The sequence below is a fragment of the Chinchilla lanigera genome, unplaced genomic scaffold (assembly GCF_000276665.1).
Source record: "Chinchilla lanigera isolate Chin_1 unplaced genomic scaffold, ChiLan1.0 scaffold00030, whole genome shotgun sequence".
In the NCBI taxonomy this organism is placed as follows: domain Eukaryota; kingdom Metazoa; phylum Chordata; class Mammalia; order Rodentia; family Chinchillidae; genus Chinchilla; species Chinchilla lanigera.
The window spans coordinates 10,854,102-10,876,157 of record NW_004955431.1 but is presented as its reverse complement, the minus strand read 5'-3'; the positions used below and the strand labels follow the sequence as shown (position 1 = coordinate 10,876,157).

General features: G+C 33.6%; 1 protein-coding gene across 7 annotated transcripts in view; it reads left to right on the top strand.

Annotated features, from left to right (window-relative positions):
* Nbea (neurobeachin) overlaps positions 1–22,056 on the top strand; it is a gene marked incomplete at its 5' end in the record, with an annotated part of 638,824 nt that overhangs the window by 141,727 nt on the left and 475,041 nt on the right. For all 7 annotated transcript variants that reach the window (XM_013515839.1, XM_013515836.1, XM_013515838.1 and 4 more), the window contains 7 exon segments: positions 142–250; positions 9,987–10,139; positions 11,221–11,389; positions 16,121–16,200; positions 19,219–19,281; positions 19,374–19,471; positions 20,317–20,409. In XM_013515839.1, coding sequence (XP_013371293.1) covers positions 142–250; positions 9,987–10,139; positions 11,221–11,389; positions 16,121–16,200; positions 19,219–19,281; positions 19,374–19,471; positions 20,317–20,409 — 765 coding nt within the window.

Sequence of the window (22,056 nt, the reverse complement as noted above, 5' to 3'; positions counted from 1 at the left end):
TATAGGAGCATTTGTCAGCAGAGTAGAAATTAGACGTAAATTTGTTTATCTTTTCACACAACAAATTACTGAAATGGAACACTGTGTTTATAATAAACATTTAATGATTACAAAATGAAATTATCTGTACTTTACATGCAGTGCTACTCTTTTGGCATTCCTGGTTGAACTACTTAAAAGTTCAGTAGCCATGCAAGAACAGATGCTGGGTGGAAAAGGATTTTTAGTCATTGGCTACTTACTTGAAAAGGTAAGTAATATGTATTGATGGTTTTATTGTGCAGCTCTGTAGTTACACAGCTGGCGGTCACTGATTGTGCTGTTGATAATTTCCCTTTCCATTGAGTGTGGTTGTATTGTTTGCTAAGTGAGGAATATTTTCAGGGTATATTTTTGTATTGTGACTTGGCCATAAATATAGATGTAAATTTAACTTAATGTTAGAAATGTCGAGTTAAGAAATTTTGAATTAAAATAGAGACGAAGAAAAATTTTTTCATGTATGTGTATTCAAGTTACAAGGAATCATTTCTTATTTTTTCCTAGTTGTTTTTTACCTTCTTTAAATTTCTTATAAATCTTACTTTTGCTTAATGATTTGTGTTTTGGTTTGATTTTTTTCACTTATGGGATCAAAAGGTTTATTTGTAGTAACAGAAAAAATACTTTATGCTCTCTGTCTTTGAAGTTGATATATTTGGATATTTAACGTTTTCTCATATCAGTACATAGCATAAATAGTACAAATTAAATAGGTTCATGTTTTTCCTTTTTGTTTTATTTATGTCCTTTTTAAATGCTCTTCTTCCCGTAGCACATTTTATACTCGTACAGTAATGAATGTTGAATTTCTGACTGTGATTTTGCAAGCTGTAAGTTGTGTTATGTGCTTTTGAAGTTAAAGTGACATTTTGTGAATGAAGGAATTACTTTTATGGAAAGAAATATTAGTTTCCTTCCCTGGAACTCTTGTTCTTGCCAATTGACTCTACTATTCTGAACTGCTCTGAAAGTGAAATGATTTGAGAAAGAATAGAGATAAGATTTTAAGTAAGAGAAATACAGTTATTTTTACCTTGGGAGGGAAATTGAGATGAATTTTACAGATAGTTTTTACTTCACTTCCAGTTATGTTACATTTGAAGTATTAGTAAGCTCTCTTTTCTTTGAAACTAGTGCTGCCCTTATTGGTGATTGAAGATTGGTAGATTATTAAATTGATTGATAATTGGCAGTATTTCTTTACTGAAGCATTTTTCCCCAGCAATGCTGCTTAGAAATCCATTAGGCCCTTTAGTTTACTTACTTAAAATGATGAAATGCTATTTTTCTGTATCTTATACATTAATAATTATTTAGAATATATAAATATGCTGTATTTTACGTGAACTGGATATTATAAATGCCTCTGTCAGATCACTGTGCATAGCAGGACCACTGTGTGCACCTTTTAAAAATATTTTTACCTATTTATTGAGTAATTGCCAGCATAATTATAAACTCTTTTGTACTTAAAACTGAGATGTTAGAAATTCTTTCGAAAGACTTCAAGTCAAGTAACACACTGCCGGTTTTAATGCATACAAAATATTGCATGGTTTTAATTTGCACATTTCTTTTTTTTACTTCTGACTAATTAGGCATGTTTTTCTATTTATCAGACATTTGTCTTTTCTGTGAAGTGCTTATTTATATGCTTTAACAATTTTCCCTCTATCACAACAACATACCCACTCCTAGAAAACAGATAATCTATTCCCTGTGAATTTACTCATTCTAGATATTTTAAATGACTCGAATGATATAATACTTGTCTCACTATAGAGTTCAGGCTGGCCTTGAAGTCACTACGTAGCACAGACTGGTCTCAAGACTTGCAGCAGTCCTCTTGCTTCTGGCTTCCAAGTGCTGGTATAACAGGTGTGCATAACCATGCACAGCTATTTGTCTTTTTGTGTCTGGTATATTTTGCTTAGCATAACATTTTCAAGGTTCATCTGCTTTGTAATGTATATCCGAGCCTTATTCTTTTTATGGTTGAATGACATTATATTTCATATATGTATATATTTTTTTCTGTCAGTTGAAGGGAGCTCATATAAGTATTTCCATCCCTAGGCTATTATCCCTAATGGTGCTGCAGATGTTTATGTACAAAACTTTCTGTGGATATCTATTTTATTTCTCTTGAGTGGAAGATACCATAGAAGTCAATTTCCTGTGTCCTTTTTAAGCATTCGAGGAACTGCCTGTATTCTCTAAAGTGACTTTATTATTTTATGTTTCTTTCTAAAGTATTTGAGGGTTCCAAATTTTCAGTGTTTTTGCCAACCCTTCTTTTGTCTGTCTTTTTGATCATAGCTCTCTGAGTGAGTTTGAAATGGTCTATAATTGTTAAATTTGTGCATAGGAGTTTTTATTGTGTTTTAGAAATTAATACCTTATTAGATGTATGATTTGCAAAGATATTTTATTAGGTGTATCACATTATATTTCAATTTGTATTTCCTAATGAAAAGATGTATATTTTCCTCTGTTTTTGTACTTTTGTTTATCCTCTTTTGTTAAGTTTTTGTTGAAAGTTTTGCACATTTTCCTTTGGGTTGCCATTTTCTCATGTGGAAATTCTGTGTGTAATCTCAATTTGAATGTATTATCAGATACGTAGTACAGGACTCTTCTTTGACCTGTTTTCCCTCTTTAGTGGTATTTTTTGATGAAAAGAAGGTCTCTGCCTTTCTCTCTGTGTCTCTGTCTGTCTCTCTATGTGTGTGTGTGTGTGCGTGTGTGTGTGTGTGTGTGTCAAAATTCCTGGTTCTTTTATGCTTAGCTCATTTTGGACCCTATGTTTTTGCTTTTTAATTTTTTTTTCTTTTTTAACGTTTATTTATTCATCTTTTTTGAGACAGGGTCTTGCTGTTTAGTTCAGACTGGCCCTGGACTGACTATATAGCCCAGGCTGGCCTTGAACTCACAGTGAGCTTCCTGTGTCAGCTAGAATTGCAGGTGTGCACCACTCCTGGCTATTTCTGCTCAAATCTTATTTTATGTTTTACATTATAGCTATAGTCCACCTGGAATGGAATTTTGAATTTTATCTTTGGTGTAAGATAAATTCAAGGTTTCTTTTTTCTAAATACAGATAATAATCACCAACATTTGGTGGTTTGATTTGAGTTTATACCTTTATGTTGGTGACATTATTTAATGTGAAATCATATTTCACATGTTAAATTTTGATTTTTTTCCTATGCTATAGATATGGAGTAATGATTGTCTTTTCATGCCTCGGTAGTGGCAGCAAAGCCTCAGCTTCCAGTAAACCCACAATCGGGAGGGTGAACAACCTATACTTTACAGGGTGCTATGTTACTGAATTACGGTACTCTGTAGATTAGGTATATTAAATGTATTTTCAACTTACAGTGAATTTATTTGTGTACCTGCCTCAAAAATATTTGCTGAATTGCTTCAGTGAATGCTTGTTTGGTTATCTAAAAAGAATATCTTTTTCATCTATCCCAGATGATGCCTCACACTGTTTTATTTTTAAACACTTGGTAGCAAGGATAGTAGTATAGGTAAAGCAGTTTGCTTTTTCAATTTCTTATTAACTAACAGTAAGTCAAGTAGCTTTTATCTCTTTGTTACAGAAGTTGTGACTAAGGCATCTAAGGAAGAAGAGGCATTTTTATTACCTACTTTTAGATTATTTCATGAAGAACATTTAGGAAGCTTTGTTTTACTTTGCCAAAAACTGAGCTGGAAGAAAATTTAAGAGAGTAATCCATATAATACATATTTTTTTTTTTTGGTTTATAGAAAAGTTCATTCAAAGTATTTTAAGCATTAAGTAAATACACTAGCTGATGTAAACTGAATGTCCTAGTGGGTCTAGTGATGAGTGCTTATTCATCATACTCTTGGCATTCATCATACTGATGGCATACTCAACATGGGTTATTAAGAAAAGCTTAATGCAAAGCTATTTAAAAAGTTGTGAGCATTGTTAAGAGAACTCAGCATGGTTTAAGGGACAGGAGAGAGGCATGAGTATTTAGTATAATTCTAAAAGTATTACAGCTACAGGAACAGACTCCTGACCAAAATGTGGTCTTCAGTAAAGAAAGTGTACCGGCCTCGTAAATAATGAACCAAGAATATTTTCTTTCTGACCTTTAACTTCATACTGATTTCTCCAGTTAGTCAAACTCAACTGTAAACCAGTAGGTGAGAAAATTCCCAAGCATAGAAATACAATAGGGACAGTGAAAAGAAAAAAAAAAGCCTAGTAAATTGGGCTTCAGACTTGGGTTCTCACACTCAATAGTGTCATGAAGGACACAGGTTTTATCTGTATCTCTGGTATGCTACCTGCAGTATTGATTTTGTGCTGTATCAGGTATCTTTTCTGCTTATAGATAGGCTCTTAGGAGGTTTGGGTGATAGAGACCCTCATATAAAGATTTGGCAGAGATAGTACTTTATTTTCCTAATTACTGAACAAGATTCTTCTCTTTAATTTGATTGGTTAGCTTAGGTCTTACCTACTTTTGAACCAAAATGTGTTTTAATGAAAATGCTAAATTGTGCTGTTGGATTTCTGAGTAAATTATTGTATTCCCCATCAAACAGTAACATGATTAATCTGAATTAGGACCTTGGAACTAATTAGACCTGGAAGTCCTGGGAGGTACAAAATGGGTACCGAGTATTACTTATTTCCTGATATACCTCTCCCAATTAAAATATTTTTCTACAATGTATTTAGTACGTAGCTATGCATGTTTTATATGTAGAAAAATTTGCAATAAAAATAACCATTTATGGCCACCCATTAGGTACATCATGAACTGATCTAAATGTTGAGAAAATCTACTTTTATTAAAAGCAAGTTTCTCCTTGTAACACCCAGGACTCGTATCTGGCCTGCTTTTAGAGCTCAGGCGTTGTTTTCCTCTTTTCATATTCCATTTCCAAATATGTTTAGTCATGTCTTATATAGTACTTCTTAAAGCTTCATATTCTATTGTCTGTTGTTATATGTCTCAATTTTTAGGATTTGGCATTTTCTAGAAGGTTCACATTGTGCCTCTGCCTAAGGTTTAAAGATGTGTAACTAAAAAGCAATCCAAGTATAAATCTGTTTAAAAATAATTTCACTTGAGAAAATGACATCAAATACCAAAATAGAAGAATATTTAAGGCAGTCAGTGAAATAAACACATTTAAAGACAAGTAGTTCATCCTTTCCTAATGTTTTTTTTTTTTTTTCATATCTATTGTAATCTTACTTGATTTTTGAATTCAGTTAAACATTTATTGAGGAGTTAGGGAAGGAATTAGAAAAATAAAAGTTGAATAAAATAGTATCCATTTTTATATCAGGAAAGAAAGATATGTGAATAACTAGTAGAACTACTACAATAATAAGGAATAAGTACATTTACAGGTGAAAGTAACATGATGTTGAAGAGAACATACCTTGGATGTGCAGTAGGATCTTTGAATAAGCCAATGAAAGCATAATTTTAGAAAATTTTTTTTTTTTTTTGATTTTTTTTCCAGTACTGGGAATCGAACTCATGACCTCGTGCTTGCCAGGCAGGAGCTGCGCCAGTGAGCTAAATCCCCAGCCCCAAAAAATATTTTTTAAAGATCAATTTTAGAACTAAAAACTACCGTTGAACAAGATTAATTGATAACCAAAAACAGCACCTTTTTTTTTTTTTTTTTTTGGTAATGGGGAAGGCCTTAATGTGGTGCTTTTAGCATACCATTTGCAGAGCAAATTCAAAATTTTTTTTTGTAAATTACGAATTACTTCCTCACATGAATGTGATGCTAATCATCAGCCTGATTTCTGTATTGTAGTTTACTGCTCAAGGCATTCACAGGTGAATGGATGTAACTTGAGAACATAATATTAAGTGAAATAAGCCAGACACACAAACTTAAATGCCATGATTTCTCATAAATGAGAAAAATACATATTTTATATCTGTCTATGTAGAAGAGAAATAAATAGGAAGTAGAAGTTCATAAAGTTCTGCAAATTATATTGCTTCAAAAATATTTTAATATATATGCTAATTTGTTTCATTTATGCTATTTTATCTTAGTTCATTGAAAAGAAAGTTTTATGTTATCTGTTTCTTCTTTGTAAGAGCCTTTTTGATCTCTGTCTTAATGCTTTGAATAACTGCTTTGAAGATAATGATAAACACTGTGTTAACTATTGTTATTCCCTTTCTATTTTGTTACGAAATTTTGTTGTATTTTTCCGTCAAATAAAAAATTTGGATAGGAGGCAGCGCATGACAAGTCGGGGATGATGGAGCTTGCCTGTCATCCAAGCATTCTAGAAGTGTAACACAGGAAAATCACAAATTCCAGCCCAGACTGGGCGACTCAGCAAATTAGCAAGACCCTGTCTCAGAATCAAAACAGGCTGGGGATGTACCTCAGTTCTAAGCCTCTGGGTTCAATCCTGAGTACTGGGCCTTAAAGGGATATGCAAGTAATCATTTAAGAGAGGATGTTTAGCAACAGAATCTGGGCTGAGGATCTATCTCAGTGGCACAGCTCCTGCCTGGCCAGTGTAAGATCTTGAGCTCAATTCCAGGTACAAAGAAAAAGAAAAAAAAAGAAAGAAAGATCCAATTCTCTTTCAGAGTTTTAAAAGCATAAAAGTAGAATGTGTTAGATCATGTTCTTACCACTAAGTTTATAAAATAAACTATTGAAAATTATAGGTAGTGAAGAAATTGGCTGAGGATATAAGTAACCATTGGTTTTATTTTAATTTTAGTCCTCTATGAACAATAGATTTTAGTATATGTGCTGCCACAGCAAACACTAGCAATATATTTTAGAATGTAATATTTTATATTTTCATTGAAGTGTCTTAAAATGTGAATCTCTATTCTTTATATTTATACTCAAATACTAGTTTTTGCCCTTTCATAACTGAGATATTCATTAGGATTATTTCTTCTATCTCTTCTAAAATTTTCTTTTTTTGTTGATTTTTTTCTGGTAACAGGAATGGAACTCATGACCTTGAGCTTTCCAGGCAGGCGCTGTGCCGCTGAGCTAAATCCCCAGCCCCTCTTCTAAAATTTTCAATTAAGTTCTGCTTTAAGGTTTTGTTTGTATTTTGTGGGCTACTTCTTCTGTAAGCACCATTGTTTTTTTCTAGATGTAGTTTAAAACTTGGGTTTTTGTGTTGAGTTTAGAAAATAAGTATTTCAAAAACAAGTCCATTGAGCAACATGTATTAAGTATACATATTGATCAGTTAAGTATGATATTTACATTACACCTGTTGAGTTCAGTGTAATGTGTAAACACACAGACATTGTGCTATGATCAGATCCAGACTTCCTTTAATTCACTCACCCCGCCGCTTTTTCCAACCTCTGGTAATCACCATTCTACAGTGGCTGGACATGTACCACATGTTCACTGTTATGTATGGAAACCATTGCTGTTTTTGGTCAAATACACAATCCTGTTAATATAAAGTCATTGTTAGCCTTGTCATAATTAATCAGTGAATTGCTGGCTTCTCATTGGAGCCTCTTAATTACCCTCTGCAAATCTATCTGCTCCATGTTTTGTCCTATGCACTTACTAGGCTATCTCCTGTTGCACATTTGCTTTTTTCATTTTATTTACTTTATATTTGTGCTTTATCCTCCCTTGGAATGTAAGTTCTAGAAGGCCAGGTATTTTGTTCTGTCTTTTTTTGTTTTACTTCTGTTAACTGCTTTTTCCACAGTGTCAAGGTGAATACCTATAAAATAGTAAGAACTCATCATGTATACTGTATATTCTAAGTGACTGCATTGAAATTCTGGAGCTCCACCTTGCCTTTAAGATGAAGGAAATCTATGCAGAACTCTTTATTAGACATTGAGCAAACATCATGAAAAAGCAAGAGAAGGAAACTGGTGTGGTGTGGGTAAAACTGATCCAAAGAAAGAATTTTGTTTGGGTCAATAAAAAGATTTTTAGTTTTGAATTTTAGCTTTTATAGTTACTTGGAGCAGTCCCGTCATTTTTTCTTATCTCTTTCCCTGATCCACACATTGTTAACTACTTTGGATCATTTGAGTTTGTAAACCCTTATGTAGCAATATGAAAATAGATAGCATGAGTTACCATTTTACTGAGCATGATGAATGTAAATAATGCATATGGAAATTAAAATTGATAAGGCAAGTTTAGTCTTTGTAGACCTTGCTCATCCTGTACTGATACTTAGACTTCAGTCTGTGGAAAATGGGGAGAAAGGTACAATGTGATATGTACGTCAGAGTCCAGTGTTATTTCGGATAATTCTTTACCATATGATGGGAAAGAACATGATACTATAGAAAGGATCATAAAATAAAGGAGAAAGATCTATGTTGGATGAGATATTTTTGAAATTTGAGTTTAAATTATTGGCTTTTATCAAGAGCATTTTTTATATCTTACAACATTTTCATCTGAAATTATATTCCAGGGTAGCATTGTTCAGTTAAAATACAATATAGTAAATACATCATATGCAATTTAAAATGTTTTAGTAAAAAGTTACAAGTGAGATTAATTTTAATAATGATACATTTCACCTAGTACATCCAAAATATTATTTCAGCATATGCCATAGTCAATAAAAAGAGTAAGAATTTAAAATTTTTTTCATATTGAGCCATCAAAATCTGTATATATCCATATAGCAAATCTCATTTTGGACCAGCAGCATGTTAAATGCTTAGTAGCTATGTAGACCTTAATTAGAGAGTAAAGCTTTATGGTTTAGTTTCACTTGGAGATTCTGTTGTTTAAAACCTTTGGAAATAGGTTATATTTTGGTGGCAGCAGTTGAAAATTCATGATGGGAATACCCAGTTACAAGCAGGAGTGTATGAAGCAGTAGAAGCATAGTGTGTCATTCAAGAAAGTAAAAAGAGAAGAGGACCGGACCACAGCAGCAGCATTTAAGCCAAAGACTCTGAGGAGTAATTTCAGCGTCATGAAAGCCAAAGGAGGAGAGTGTACTGAGGAAAGTTAGATTTGCATTTTCAGAGATTATGGGGAGGTCAGAAGGCTTATGCTAAAGCAAAGTGTATGGTGTTTGTGAATGTGGAACTTTTGTAAAGAAAGATTCCGTGGATTAGTAGAATTAATTTATTTCACTTCAATTTGGTGTCAGTTTAAGAGAAAGCACTTCTCATTCTTATTTTTTCTTGCATTGTATTGTTTATTTCATGCTAATTTCTCTGCCTAAGATCTCGTTTGTCATTTTTTAGATTCTTATTCCTAACCTATTTGTAACTTACTCCCTCCGTCCATCCCTCAATCTCTCAGTCCCTCTCTCCCTCGCTCCCTCCCTGTTTTCCTCTTTTTTTTTCTTTTTTGTCTTTTTGAGACAGGGTCTCACTATGTAGTTCAGGCTGGCCTTAAACTCACATTATAAACTCACAATGATCCTCCTGCTTTAGCCTCCTGAGTGCTGGGATTACAGGCGTGTACTACTGGTGATTAAACTCAGGGCCTCAAGTATGTTAGGCTAGTAATCTTACCGTTCAACCGCATCCTCATCCATTATTATTTTATTTTGTGACAAGGTCTTACTCAGTTGCCCCGGATGGTCTAAAAGTTGTGAACTTCTTGACTTAGCCTCCTGAGTAGCTGGGATTATAGGGTTCACTGTATTTCTTTATATTAAGCTAAGAGTAGCTTTATATATTCATTCTGAGTTATTTATCTATAATGGTCCAAAAAGTGCTTTAGATAAACTCACTCAAAGAAACATTCTAAAATATTAGGTCTGTTTGTATAATGAAAATTTTACTAACAAAGGAAATATAAAATTTTGTATTGAAACTATTAAGGATAGCATATGAAAAGTTCATCTGTACTTATGCTAAGTCAACAATTACACAGTATGATATTATGGATATTTTTAGCTATAATTTCTGTTTTTTTTTTAGTCATCAAGAGTTCATATAACTAGAGCGGTCTTAGAGCAATTTTTATCCTTTGCAAAATATCTTGATGGTTTATCTCATGGAGCACCTTTGCTGAAGCAGCTTTGTGATCACATTTTATTCAACCCAGCCATTTGGATACACACACCTGCAAAGGTCTGAGTTTTATTCTCATTCATTTTATTTTAGTGTAATGTTATAAGTTATAGTTAATATATTTTACATTTCTAGTAGAAAACATGAATCTTTTGCTTATTTTATAGTCAGAGGCAATTGCATTAATATCAGAAATAAATGTTGAATATGGAAATACTAAAATAAATGAAACTATAATTAAAAATTGAGCTGGATATAATAGTGCATTCTTATGTTGTTAGATGTGATCCATACCTTTTCAAGTGAGAGAATTTGCTGCACTGATTATATATAATCATTTTGACTGAGAAATTGATTTCATTTTAAACATACAGTTTATATCATGGCATGGAAATAACATTTGTTTTTGAATAAAAATAAACACATTTTCTAGAAAATAAACAAGAAAAGTCTTACTGTTTCACATTATGAATTTATTTCTGTGATATAGTAATGGAAATCAATAAGAGGGATATTTTCATTTTGGTGTTTTATACTTTTAAAATCTCCTGTATACTTGGTTAGATAATGTGTAAGTTGTGATTATTGTTAGAGTTTACTACTTTTTGGACTACACCCAAACCTGAAGTTTGGTCGTTCTTCAACAAGGTGTTTCATTTGTCACTGTTGTGTTGTGGGGTCAACTTCTAAAAGCCAACTTTGTACTGTTGTAGTAGCTGAAGAAAATTTGAAGTTACATAAACTTTTGGGAAATTTGATAGCAGTTATTTTTCAGATAAATTGAGCTGACTGATGTTAATTCTGTCAGTATAACAATATAAACTTAAGAGCTACTGAAAAGTATTTTCCTCAAAAGTTTTAGTCTAGCTTACTTTTAAAACTATTTGATTTTCCTATCACTTTCAATTAAATTATTGAATATTTAAAGTTGTCAGTAGTTATTATCTTTATTGGGTAGGTTGTCGTGATTAGACTTACTATTTGTATTATTCTTACTATTTATAAAGAGTTATTTTTAAAATTACAATGAGTGGTCATTTCTTGGCTTTTACTAATTTACATTTGAAGTAAAATATAATGTATACTTAAAACACTTGATACTTTACATTTGTTTTAATGATTGGCTAATATTCTATATTAGGTTCAACTTTCTCTATATACTTATTTGTCTGCTGAGTTTATTGGAACAGCTACAATCTACACTACCATACGCAGAGTAGGAACAGTATTACAGCTAATGCACACACTAAAATATTACTACTGGGTTATTAATCCTGCTGACAGTAGTGGCATTACACCTAAAGGATTAGGTAAGTACACAACTACCACTATATTTACACTTTCCTAGATTGTTCTATATTCTGAATACTGCTATAGTGCATGACTACTAAACTATCACTCAACCATGTTCTTCCTTTTAAAGAAGACAGGAATATTTAAAACAGTTTATACTAAAGCGTTAAGAGCTTTGTCAGTGTTAAATTACTTTGGAATAAATGCAAGTAGAAATAAACAATAGTGTTCATTTTAACCTCTCTCCTCCTCCTTCCACTTTCCCCTCTACCTCTCACCCCCTTCTTCCTCTCCTATGCATCCCCCCCAAGTGGAGTTAGAACCCAGAGTCTTGGCTGCTAAGCCACATCTCTGACTCTTTTTTTTTTCTTTCAGTTTTGAGATAGGGTCTCACTAAATTGCCTAAGACTGGGTTAGAGCTTAGTAATCCTCCCACCTCAGTTTCTCAGACTGCTGGGTTTGCGGGCATGTACCACAATGCCTGGCTCTCAGGATTTTCATTTTTTGCAAGTTGTAATATAGAAGTCATTCTTTCTCATTGTATTATGTAAAGGAGGTATGTGATGCTCAGCTGTCCCGTTATGAGAGGTTACCCTTGAACATTTGACTAGGGTGTTATCTTCCATGTTTTTTCAGTATAAAATTACTATTTCTCTTCTATAACTAATACTTGGTGGAGAAATATGTTGAGCTATATAAATATTCTACTCTTCAGTAAGGTTTCACCTATTTGTGTTAGTTTACAGAGCCAGCTGCCAAACAGCTATGCTTTCCCGGATATTTATTAGTTTACATAACCATATAGAAAGTATTTTAGGTTATGTTTTGATTAAGTGTCTTTTTTATAGGAATTAGCACTTCCTTTTTAATGTACAAGCAGCCACAGACATTATGTAAACGAATGTATATGGCTTATACCAGTGACATTTACAGAAAGAGGCACATGTCAGTTTTGGCTTAAAGTCTACAGTTAAAGTAACCAATTGGGTTGTGTCTTTATTTTGATGCTTGTCGGACATTTGGCCAGTAGGAGTCTTTACAAGGTTTTTTAGGTCTCTGTGATAGGTGTCTATAATTTTGTAGTGTTTCCTTACTTTCTGGCACAAGATGTTCTTCATGCATATTACTGTATACTTTTCTGTCCTATCCTTGGAATCACCTGTTTCTCAGAGAAACTCTGGTTTGCTTGTTGAATATTGTTTTTAGGAATCACGTTCCAATAGGTTTTAACTGTGTTTGGTAGATACAGTTTTTAACAGCAAAGATCCAGATTTTGGGTGTACTTCTTGTTTCGTGTTCTCTTTATGGACAGCTCTAGGAAATACATTTATATGTGTGTACATGTACATGTATATGCATGTATAACTATATCGTCTATCTTTAGTCGCACCAGTACCTTCAAGTGTAGTCTAAAAATCACATATCTCAGTGTAGCCCAGATTTTATATGTACGGTTTTCTTTTCCACTAGTGAAATGTCCAGATCCCATTATCTTTAATATAGTAAAATATTTTCTATTCTACTTTGTGATACTGATGTTTTATTTAGCATGTGTGCCCTCACTTTCTCAGTTGTAACATGGCCAGAATGGCCCTCAGCCCCTCTGTTCTTTGGCAATGGACCACCCTACTAGCTCTGAACTCCTTGGCCCTGCTGATCCTGAATGTCACACACCAGACTGAGTTGGCTCATTGGCTAGGTCAGCCCCTGGAATCTTTTTGCCCCCAGCTGACTTCTTAGGACCCTGGCCTCTGAGGCCTTACCAGCTCAGCTGTCTCCAGGAGAGTGAAGTGGAGAGATCAATAAATACATATTAAAGAAGAATGACTTACAATTGGAAGGCTATTTCTTTTGTTTATGATACAATTTATTCTTTTACTTTAATATTTGAATTCTTCTGAGATTAATTTTATTTTTGGTCAAAAGATTCTGCCTTGAAATACACTTTTATGAATGATAACCTTTCCCAATACCATTTTGAAATAAAATGCTTTCCTAATGGACACTGAAGATAATTTGTACTATAGAAGCTTTCATAGCTTTCATAGACTACTGTTAAGGTATAGGTAGTCAGCTGGAGAAGTAGGACTTTTAGGTTTTGACCGTGGCTTACACTCTTACCTCTGAAATTATTATTTTATAATGTTGACTTTAAAAGCATTTATATGATAAAAATATCATAGTAATATATGTTTAGGGTGGGAGGTGAAATAATTAAGTGATTTATAGATAAAAAATTAATATTCCCCAAGGAGCCAGTATTACTAATCTTAGGTTTCTTTTTTTCTTCTTTGTCTTTTGAGACAGGGTTTCGCTATGCAGTTCAGGCTGGCCTTGAGCTCACTTTGTAGCTCAGGCTGGTCTTGAACTCATAATGATCCTCCTGCCTCAGCCTCCTGAGTGCTGGAATTACAGGCGTGCGCCACCTTGCCCAGCCAGTCTTAGGTTTCTTTTCACCTCTTTTTCTTTGCTAAATAAACAAGAACATATACTCAGGTATTTCAAATTATAGTATTTCAAGGATATCATAAATACAAAGTAGTATAAATACACATATTTGTATATATATAATAAACCTTGGTTAGCATCACCAAATTTAAAAGATAGAACCTTACGTAGATTGTATGTCACTATCTGACATCACATCTTTCTACTGCCTGCCACAGATAGATACCCATCCTAAATTTTATCTCTATTATTCCTTTTTTTTACTTGGATACCTTCATTCTTTTAAGTTTTTGCGTTTTATAAATGTATTCCTAAACAACTTACTGTTTATCTTCTGTATTTTGTGTAAATGACATAATTTGTGATATGCTTTTTCAAGTAATTTTATATTTGTTAGATAAATCTTTCTGTATTTTGAGAAATCTTTCTGTATTTTATTTTGCCTAAAATGGATTCAGATCATACATACAATGCACACATAAGTATATATTTCTGTACAAAACGTGGTTTTCATTGTGCAGTGTATGGTGAGACTAATCACAGGTAACATTTACGGCATGCTTATAATGAAAATCATTGATGCACTGTTCTTACTCTTCATATATATGGACTCATTCACTACTCACAAATTGTTGTATAAGTGACTTTGTTAACCTAATCCTGTCATTAGTGAAAGGACCTTCAAGTCCAGTTGAAAACCTGAACTTGAAAGAATAAAAAATGGAAAAAAAACCTTGAGTCATCCAGATGTAAAACTTGTCTAGTTTATTCAATGGTAGCAAAAATAAAAATAAGGTCGACTAGTACTAAGAGAATGGCTCTCTGTAGTGGGGGAGGGAGGGAGGATGTTACCAAGAAGGTCAGTGTGGTTCAGAACGGAGGGTTAGTATAGAGTGAGGGCTTTAGGGTGCTGGGCAGGCTGATTAACTGCCTACTGTTAAATAATCAGGAATTTTATTTTTATTTTTTATTTTTTTGGTTTTTCTCCGGTACCGGGAACCAAACTCACGACCTTGCGCATGCCAGGCAGGCGCTTTTGCCGCTGAGCTAAATCCCCAGCCCCATAATCAGGAATTTTAAAAGCTGGTTGTTAAAACTTTGGAGGTTTGAAAAATGTGCAGCGATGGGAGTATTTGTACAGCAGAACTCATAAATGCCAGAAATGCTGTAAATCAAGACTCCATCACGCCGGTGTTATGCATAGTTTCTTTAGTAGCACACCAATAGTTAATGGATTTTCCTACCAGGCTGTTGTTAGTGTTTGAGTTCTTGACTTAAGAAGTGGTTATAGGGGTGTTCATTGTACAATAATTCATTAGGTTGTATACTTATATGTTATGTATGTGTGTTTTATTTTACAATGAGACAAGTTTTTAGAAGTATTAATAGGAAAGGAAAGGTGGTTTCATGTAGTGTTGGTGGAAGTGAGGCAAAAAATTGTGAACAGTCTGGGAATGGAGAAATTTATTTTTCAGTAATAGGTGGAATGAATTATTTAGGTGATAATTTGCTTGCAAGTGTAACAATCTGTGTGTAAATACTTGTTTGGTACATAAAGATGTTAAAATTATATGTGAAGGGATTGTGCTTTTAAAATTGACAAATCAGCTATATTTTTTCCAAGAAAGATTTAATGCTTAAAGGATTAGGGGTAGTCTAGTTTTATTTTTTAAAACTATAATTATTGTATGTTATGTACTACATTGCATATGTCATTTTATGATTTATTAGTAATTAGATTTTTCACAAGTAATTATTTTAGAATGTAGGCATTTTAATCAAAGTGGTATATACATTTTAGTTTTCATGTTAACTTTCATTTGTTCACCTAGTAACCATTTTTCATGTGCTTACAAGTTTTATATTATGTACAAAGAAGAAAAAAGCTGCAAAACATATACTTAGGTAAATTGGGACACTTTTCCTCTGCTTTCCTATATAAGGTGTGGATTGAATCTGGATAGTCTGTAAATTAAAACAAGTGTAACTGAGAGACCTGTTAAGTTAGTAAAAATGAGAAAAAGTAGTTGTGTAAGTATTTGGTGATTATGTAGTTTGGAATTATTCAGAAATTATTTGGGCTTACATCCCTCAAATCTGACATCCTGTGAATAATTTTAAGTTGGCAAAAACCTGATTATTAATTTTTAGATACTCTGATGTTACTGAAATAACATTAACAATAATACTGTAATTTTAATAAACATAATTATTAAATAATTTAACAGTATATCAAACTAATTGCATTAAACTTATTTAATGTCATGGATTTCCTTTTGTTTTTTCCTGTTTTATCCTAGATGGCCCAAGGCCATCGCAAAAAGAAATTATATCACTTCGGGCATTTATGCTGCTTTTTCTGAAACAACTCATCCTAAAGGTAAAATAATTTTATATATTTTAGAATTGTGATATATTGGGTCAAGAGGAACTTTTGGTATATTTTTGAATTATTATTGTTAACTTAATGGTAACAACCTTTCATGAATTGCTTTCAAAATTTTATAAAGTATATCAGTAGCATTTGTTGAACTTTTAGTTAAATGCTCTTTGCTATCCTTCATATTAATGGAGGTGGCAGAAAATGACAAGGGACATAAGTAAGAATCAAGCGTAAATATTTTATTTTAGAAAATGTTCTGTGTTCCAGTTTAAGCAATAGTGTATAGAAATGTTCATAGGTATAGCAAAAAAAGGAAAATGAAAGTAAAATTGTAAGATAATACAAAAAGTTGATAAATGTGTTAGTCACTTTGCTGTTGCTGGGACAAAATACTTGAGAAGTGCAATTTAAACGGGAAAGTCTACTTGGCTCATTGTTTCAGAAAGGTCAGCCCATGTTTGGCTGATTGCAGTGCAGAAACGACACGGCAGAAGAGCAAGTGGAGGAAAGCTGCTCAACACAGGGCAGTGGAGAAGAGGAGAGAAGGAGCTGGGAGTGTCAGGAGCACACCCTTGAAGTTCACGCCCCAGTGCCCAAGCTTTCTAAGCAGGCACAAGTCGTGACAGTACATTCGTCTATGAATTCGTCAGTGAATTAACTTACTGATGCATATAGCACCCTCACAGTACACCTACCTTTGTAAAGCTCCATCTCTGAACACTACACATCTAAATCATAACATTTAGCCCCAGACTCCCAAGTGGTTAATGTATATGCGTTATGCAAAATGCCTGTAGTCCATTTACAAGAGTCACCAAAGTCTTAATAGTTCTAGCATTGCTCAAAAGTCTAGGTATAAAATTTTGTCATCTTCTCTGAGACTCAAGGCAAGCTTAGCTGTGAGCCCTATAAAAAGTCAGAAAGAAAGTTAAGTATTTCCATTGTACAGGGTAAACAATACCATTTCAAAAGCCAGAAATAGAAGCATAGAAAAGAATCAGACCAAAGGGAGACTGAAGTCCAGCAGGGAAAACATTAAATTCTGTAGCTGCATGCTGAGCACCCAGGACATGTGAAATGTGAGCGCTGAAAGACTTCAGGAGTACCAAGCCTGTGACCATGCAGGTTGCTGCCCACCTCGTGTGGATAGCCACTGTCTTGGTCTGTGTTCAATTTCTCCTTCTGGTTTTAGTCAGCAGAAATTCCATGTTCCTGAAATGTCTGATTTTTAGTCTCCACTTCTACTTTATTTGCCCAACTTTACTCATTGCCTTTTCCAAGGCACGTTGGCTGACCTCACAGGCCTTCTCTGAAATCTCCATGATGAGAAAGCCTCCATGATATTATACAACTCTTGCACTCAGTATGCCTATAAAACAAGCACCATCTCATCAGTGGTAGCAGTATTTGGGCCCCTGTGGACCATAGTGCATTGGCTTCTAAGTACCTAGATGCTAAATTCTGGAATACACTTCCCTAGCAGTCCTGACTGAGCAGGATACCTTTGGTCTCTCTTTTTAGAGAAAATTGTTTCAAAGAATTTACTCTTATAAAGCCTCTGATAGTTTGGATCTGGCTAGTTTGTGAGATGCCCTCAAGTCATCTTTTCTGTTGTTCTGGTCAAAGTACATGAACTCAATTTGCATGATGGCCACATTTGTGTTTGTGTAGGAAAGAGGCCTGCAGTCCTGTTCCTCATCAGATGCAGAGTTTGCAAATAAAATTTCATGAAATACTTACCTTTGTGAACCAAATTGTTTGTGAATAAAAGCATTTGTGAAGCAAGGTACCACTGTATGTGACTTCTTTTCAGTAGTGCTAAACTTTCAGCAAGGACTCTCTCCTTGGCCCCACTGTATGTGCACCACTTTCTTGCCAAACTGGAAGATTTGGAGATTTTGGGGCTCTGCTCTTTGCTCATGATTGTCATCATAAATTTGTCGAAAAGCAGCCAACAGCAACATGCTGTTGGCTACCTTGGTATTTCCTCTGCCAGATTAATCTGTAGCCTTTAAATTCACCTTCATGTGAAGTCTGAAGACATGGGTAGAATGTAGGCAAGTTCTTCTACAAAATGTAACATGAATGGCCCTGAGTCCAGTTTCCACCAGAGTGTTTTCCATCTAAAACCTCTTGAGCCTGATATTTATTGTCCACATTCCTGTCAGCATTTTGGTCTTCTGATCTCCCAGCAGAATGCCCATCAAGCTCTTTCTACAGTAGTCCAAGGTTTCTCTATCCATTGTCTCTCAATCTTTTCAAACTCCCTCTGCTAAAGAATTCCAAAGGCTTCTTATCCATATGATCAGGTGCAGTCACAGCAGTGACCTCACTTCCAGGGTAACAGTTTTCTGTATTAATCACTTTCTTGCTGTTGAGTCAAAATAACTGACACCTGCAATTGAAAGTAAGGGAAGTTTATGGTTTCTAAGGTTTCAGCCCATGGTTGGCTGATTAGTGCAAAAACAGCACGACTAAAGGGCATGATGTGGAGGAAAACTCCTCAACACATGGCATCAAAGAAGCAAACAGAGGGAGAGAGGAGGAATTATGGTAAGAATATATCCTTCTAGGTCATGCCTCCGGTGACCTACCTGCTCCAGCTGAGCCCCACCCCCTAACGCCCATGGAACTATAGTACTCTCATGATCCAGTCACTTTTGCAAAGCCCCACTTCTGAACACGAGACTATTAGAGGATATTTTATTTCTAAACATAACAGTACTGTAAACTCTTGCATTTGTGTTCTTTGAAGAAAACTAAATAATTACCAAATAGTAATAAGAATATCATGGATGATCAAAATATGCTAACTTTTGATAAATCAATCAAGTTTTAGTAACTTAAAATCAGATATAACTTTCTAAATGTTTATGGAAGTAAATTATTATGAAGATTTGGAGAATTTTACTTTAAAAATCTCTGCTTTTACAGTCATTTTCAGTGATCATTTTGATGTATTTAAATTTGAATTTTAGGTTTAAATTAAGTAATAAAATGTTTTTCAACAACTAGGACCGAGGGGTGAAGGAAGATGAACTTCAGAGTATATTAAATTACCTTCTTACAATGCATGAGGTAGGACAGTAATGGGTCTACTTTAGTCATTTTATTCAAAGCTTTAGAATAAAATTTTTATTAATTACATATTGGTTATCCTTATTATACAGGATGAAAATATTCATGATGTGTTACAATTACTAGTGGCTTTAATGTCAGAACACCCAGCTTCAATGATACCAGCTTTTGATCAAAGAAATGGAATAAGGTATGATTATGGTGCTATTATTAAAATGTAATGGAACAGAAGTTTTCATCCTAGAATAAATGTTTGAATGAATGTGAGAAAACCTTACACATGAGAAGGAAGTAAATGGAGAAAGCTATTAATCCTCTAATACTCAAGGAACTGATATAGGATATAGAAAATGGTCTCAGGAATCTTGAAAAGTGATTAAGTGGTTATTATTATAATCAAGACATTTCAAATAATATGAGAAGCTGATGTTTTTGAAACAGGACAATAAAGAGTATGATATTTTCTAGCAAAAAGATGATGCAAGACAGTTATATGATATTAGACCCAAGAAAGAGATAGAAGCTGGATCTGTGAGACCCATATTATGCTAATAAGTTTAGTTTTTTTTTTTCTATTGATGATAAACTTTGAAGAGTTTTGAATGGGGAAATGATGTGTTTAAATTGCCATTTTTGTTTGATTAATAGTAGTGTAAAACATGAGTTAGAAAAGAAGAGGATTGATATATGATATCAAAGAGAGGTTACTTTATTTATTAGTGTTTAAGATAGTAACCTGAAGAAGTGGCAGTGCAGTGCAGTGAGAATAATAGACTAGAAACATGTTCTGGAACACGAGGCTCAAACCAAGAAAATCTGAAAACTAACTCTGGTTATGATGATTATAAAGAAAATGTGTACATGTGTGAAACAGTTTCTATAGTAATATTTTTGTGAACTTAAGCCTGTTATTTTTTCAGAAGAATTATAAAAATCATCAGATATTTTTATTTTATGTACTTTATAAAAAATTTATAGTTTTTGGTAGTTTCAAATAATATTAGTATGTGCTTATGAAATAACATATATTTTTAGGGTGATCTACAAATTACTGGCTTCTAAAAGTGAAAGTATCTGGGTTCAAGCTCTGAAGGTTCTGGGATACTTTTTGAAGCATTTAGGTCACAAGTAAGTTTCTGTTTTTCATGGTAAATTTTAGAAATGCGTAGTGAAACTTGTTCTTATGAGCTTTGCCTCTAATGTAACATAAGATTTGATTGGAATAATCAAACAGGAGAAATATGGTAATAATTGTAAGAATGTTTCATAAAGTAATGTTTTATTAATGTAAGATTATAGGGAAAAATATCATAATTTAGGTAATATAATTTCCATTTTCTTTCCAAATGGAAATTTTGTTTATATTAAGAGTATAATAAAATATTTTTTGAAAATAAAGAAAAGTAAATATGGGTATGATGGTTTCTTGGTTACTTTTTTCTCATTGCTGAGACAAAATGCCCAACACCCAAATTAAAGTGTACCCTTGTCCGAGGAAAGGTCTCTTCTGCTGGCGGTTGTCCTCTTTGACAGAGCACACAGCTTCGGGAGGGACTCACATGGAGCCTACAGGGAGGAAGGGGACACCCACCTAGCCAACCAGATCTGCTGAATCAACCCTGGCGATCAGTGGGGTGCCAGATTGTATTGTCTCCCTAGTGTAAGAAACTGAAAGTGTAAATAAATTCCAAAAGGTACAGTGGACATTGTGAAAGGGAAAGAAACTGCTCAAAAAGGAAAGAATAAGGGAGATGGGGGAAAGGAAAAAAGGAAAGAATAATGTGTGTATATATAATGTGTATATATATATAGCGTATATATATACATGTAAATATATAATATTTAATAAACATTTAAATAGCAAGTGTATATATATACACACAAACACATACATACATGCATACAAGATAGCTAAGATAATTATACTACTGATTTCTATTAGTTCATTGAAAGGAGCAGTTAGTATTTATATTGTTTGATCAATCTTACATACCTGTATCTGGTAATCTGAGCAACTACTTTGAAGATAGCAATATGCAATATAATAACCATTGTCAATTTCTTGTCATCTTGTTTTGAAATTCTGTATTGTTTTTACTGTTTTTTATTATTGTCTTTAAAATTTAAAAAAAAACCTGGAAAAAATAGAATTCACAATCATGAGCTCTGACCATGACTCTGAATTCTGAAAAATAAGAACTCACCTAAAGGGACCTTGTCATCATAGACAGGAGATAAGCAAGTGTCACTAAAGTGAACTATGATGGAACATGTTTCTTTTTAACAGAACATTGAAAAATTCAAGTAGAGCCCTTAATGTGACGTTCTATTTGTTTAGTTCATGAGTTTTGCTCCAATTCATCCATATTAGTAGACTAGAAGATCTTAAAATAGGGACCAAAACGTAAAGTGAAAGAAAAGATAAAGGCTTAGAAAATAGTATATTTAGTGTACAAGTGAGCAAGAGTTCTTGAGAGAGAAAAAAAAATGGGCAAGGGTAGATGTCCTGAAGAACTCTGGACTACTAAAAATTCAGAAATGTTGGTTAGAAATATGTCAAGTTCCCTTTTAAATGTGTAGCTGAGAACACAAAAGTAAGGGAAGTTCTCATATGCCAGACATGGATGTCGAGCATAATAGAAAAAATAAGACTTAAGAAACGAGGTAAGTTTAAAACAAATTGCAAATTTTTACTTTCTTTTAAGAGTAGAAAGTTTTACTGGGGAAAAGGAATGGGGACTCAGAATAGTTTCTGAGAGACAGGAGGGGTCCTGA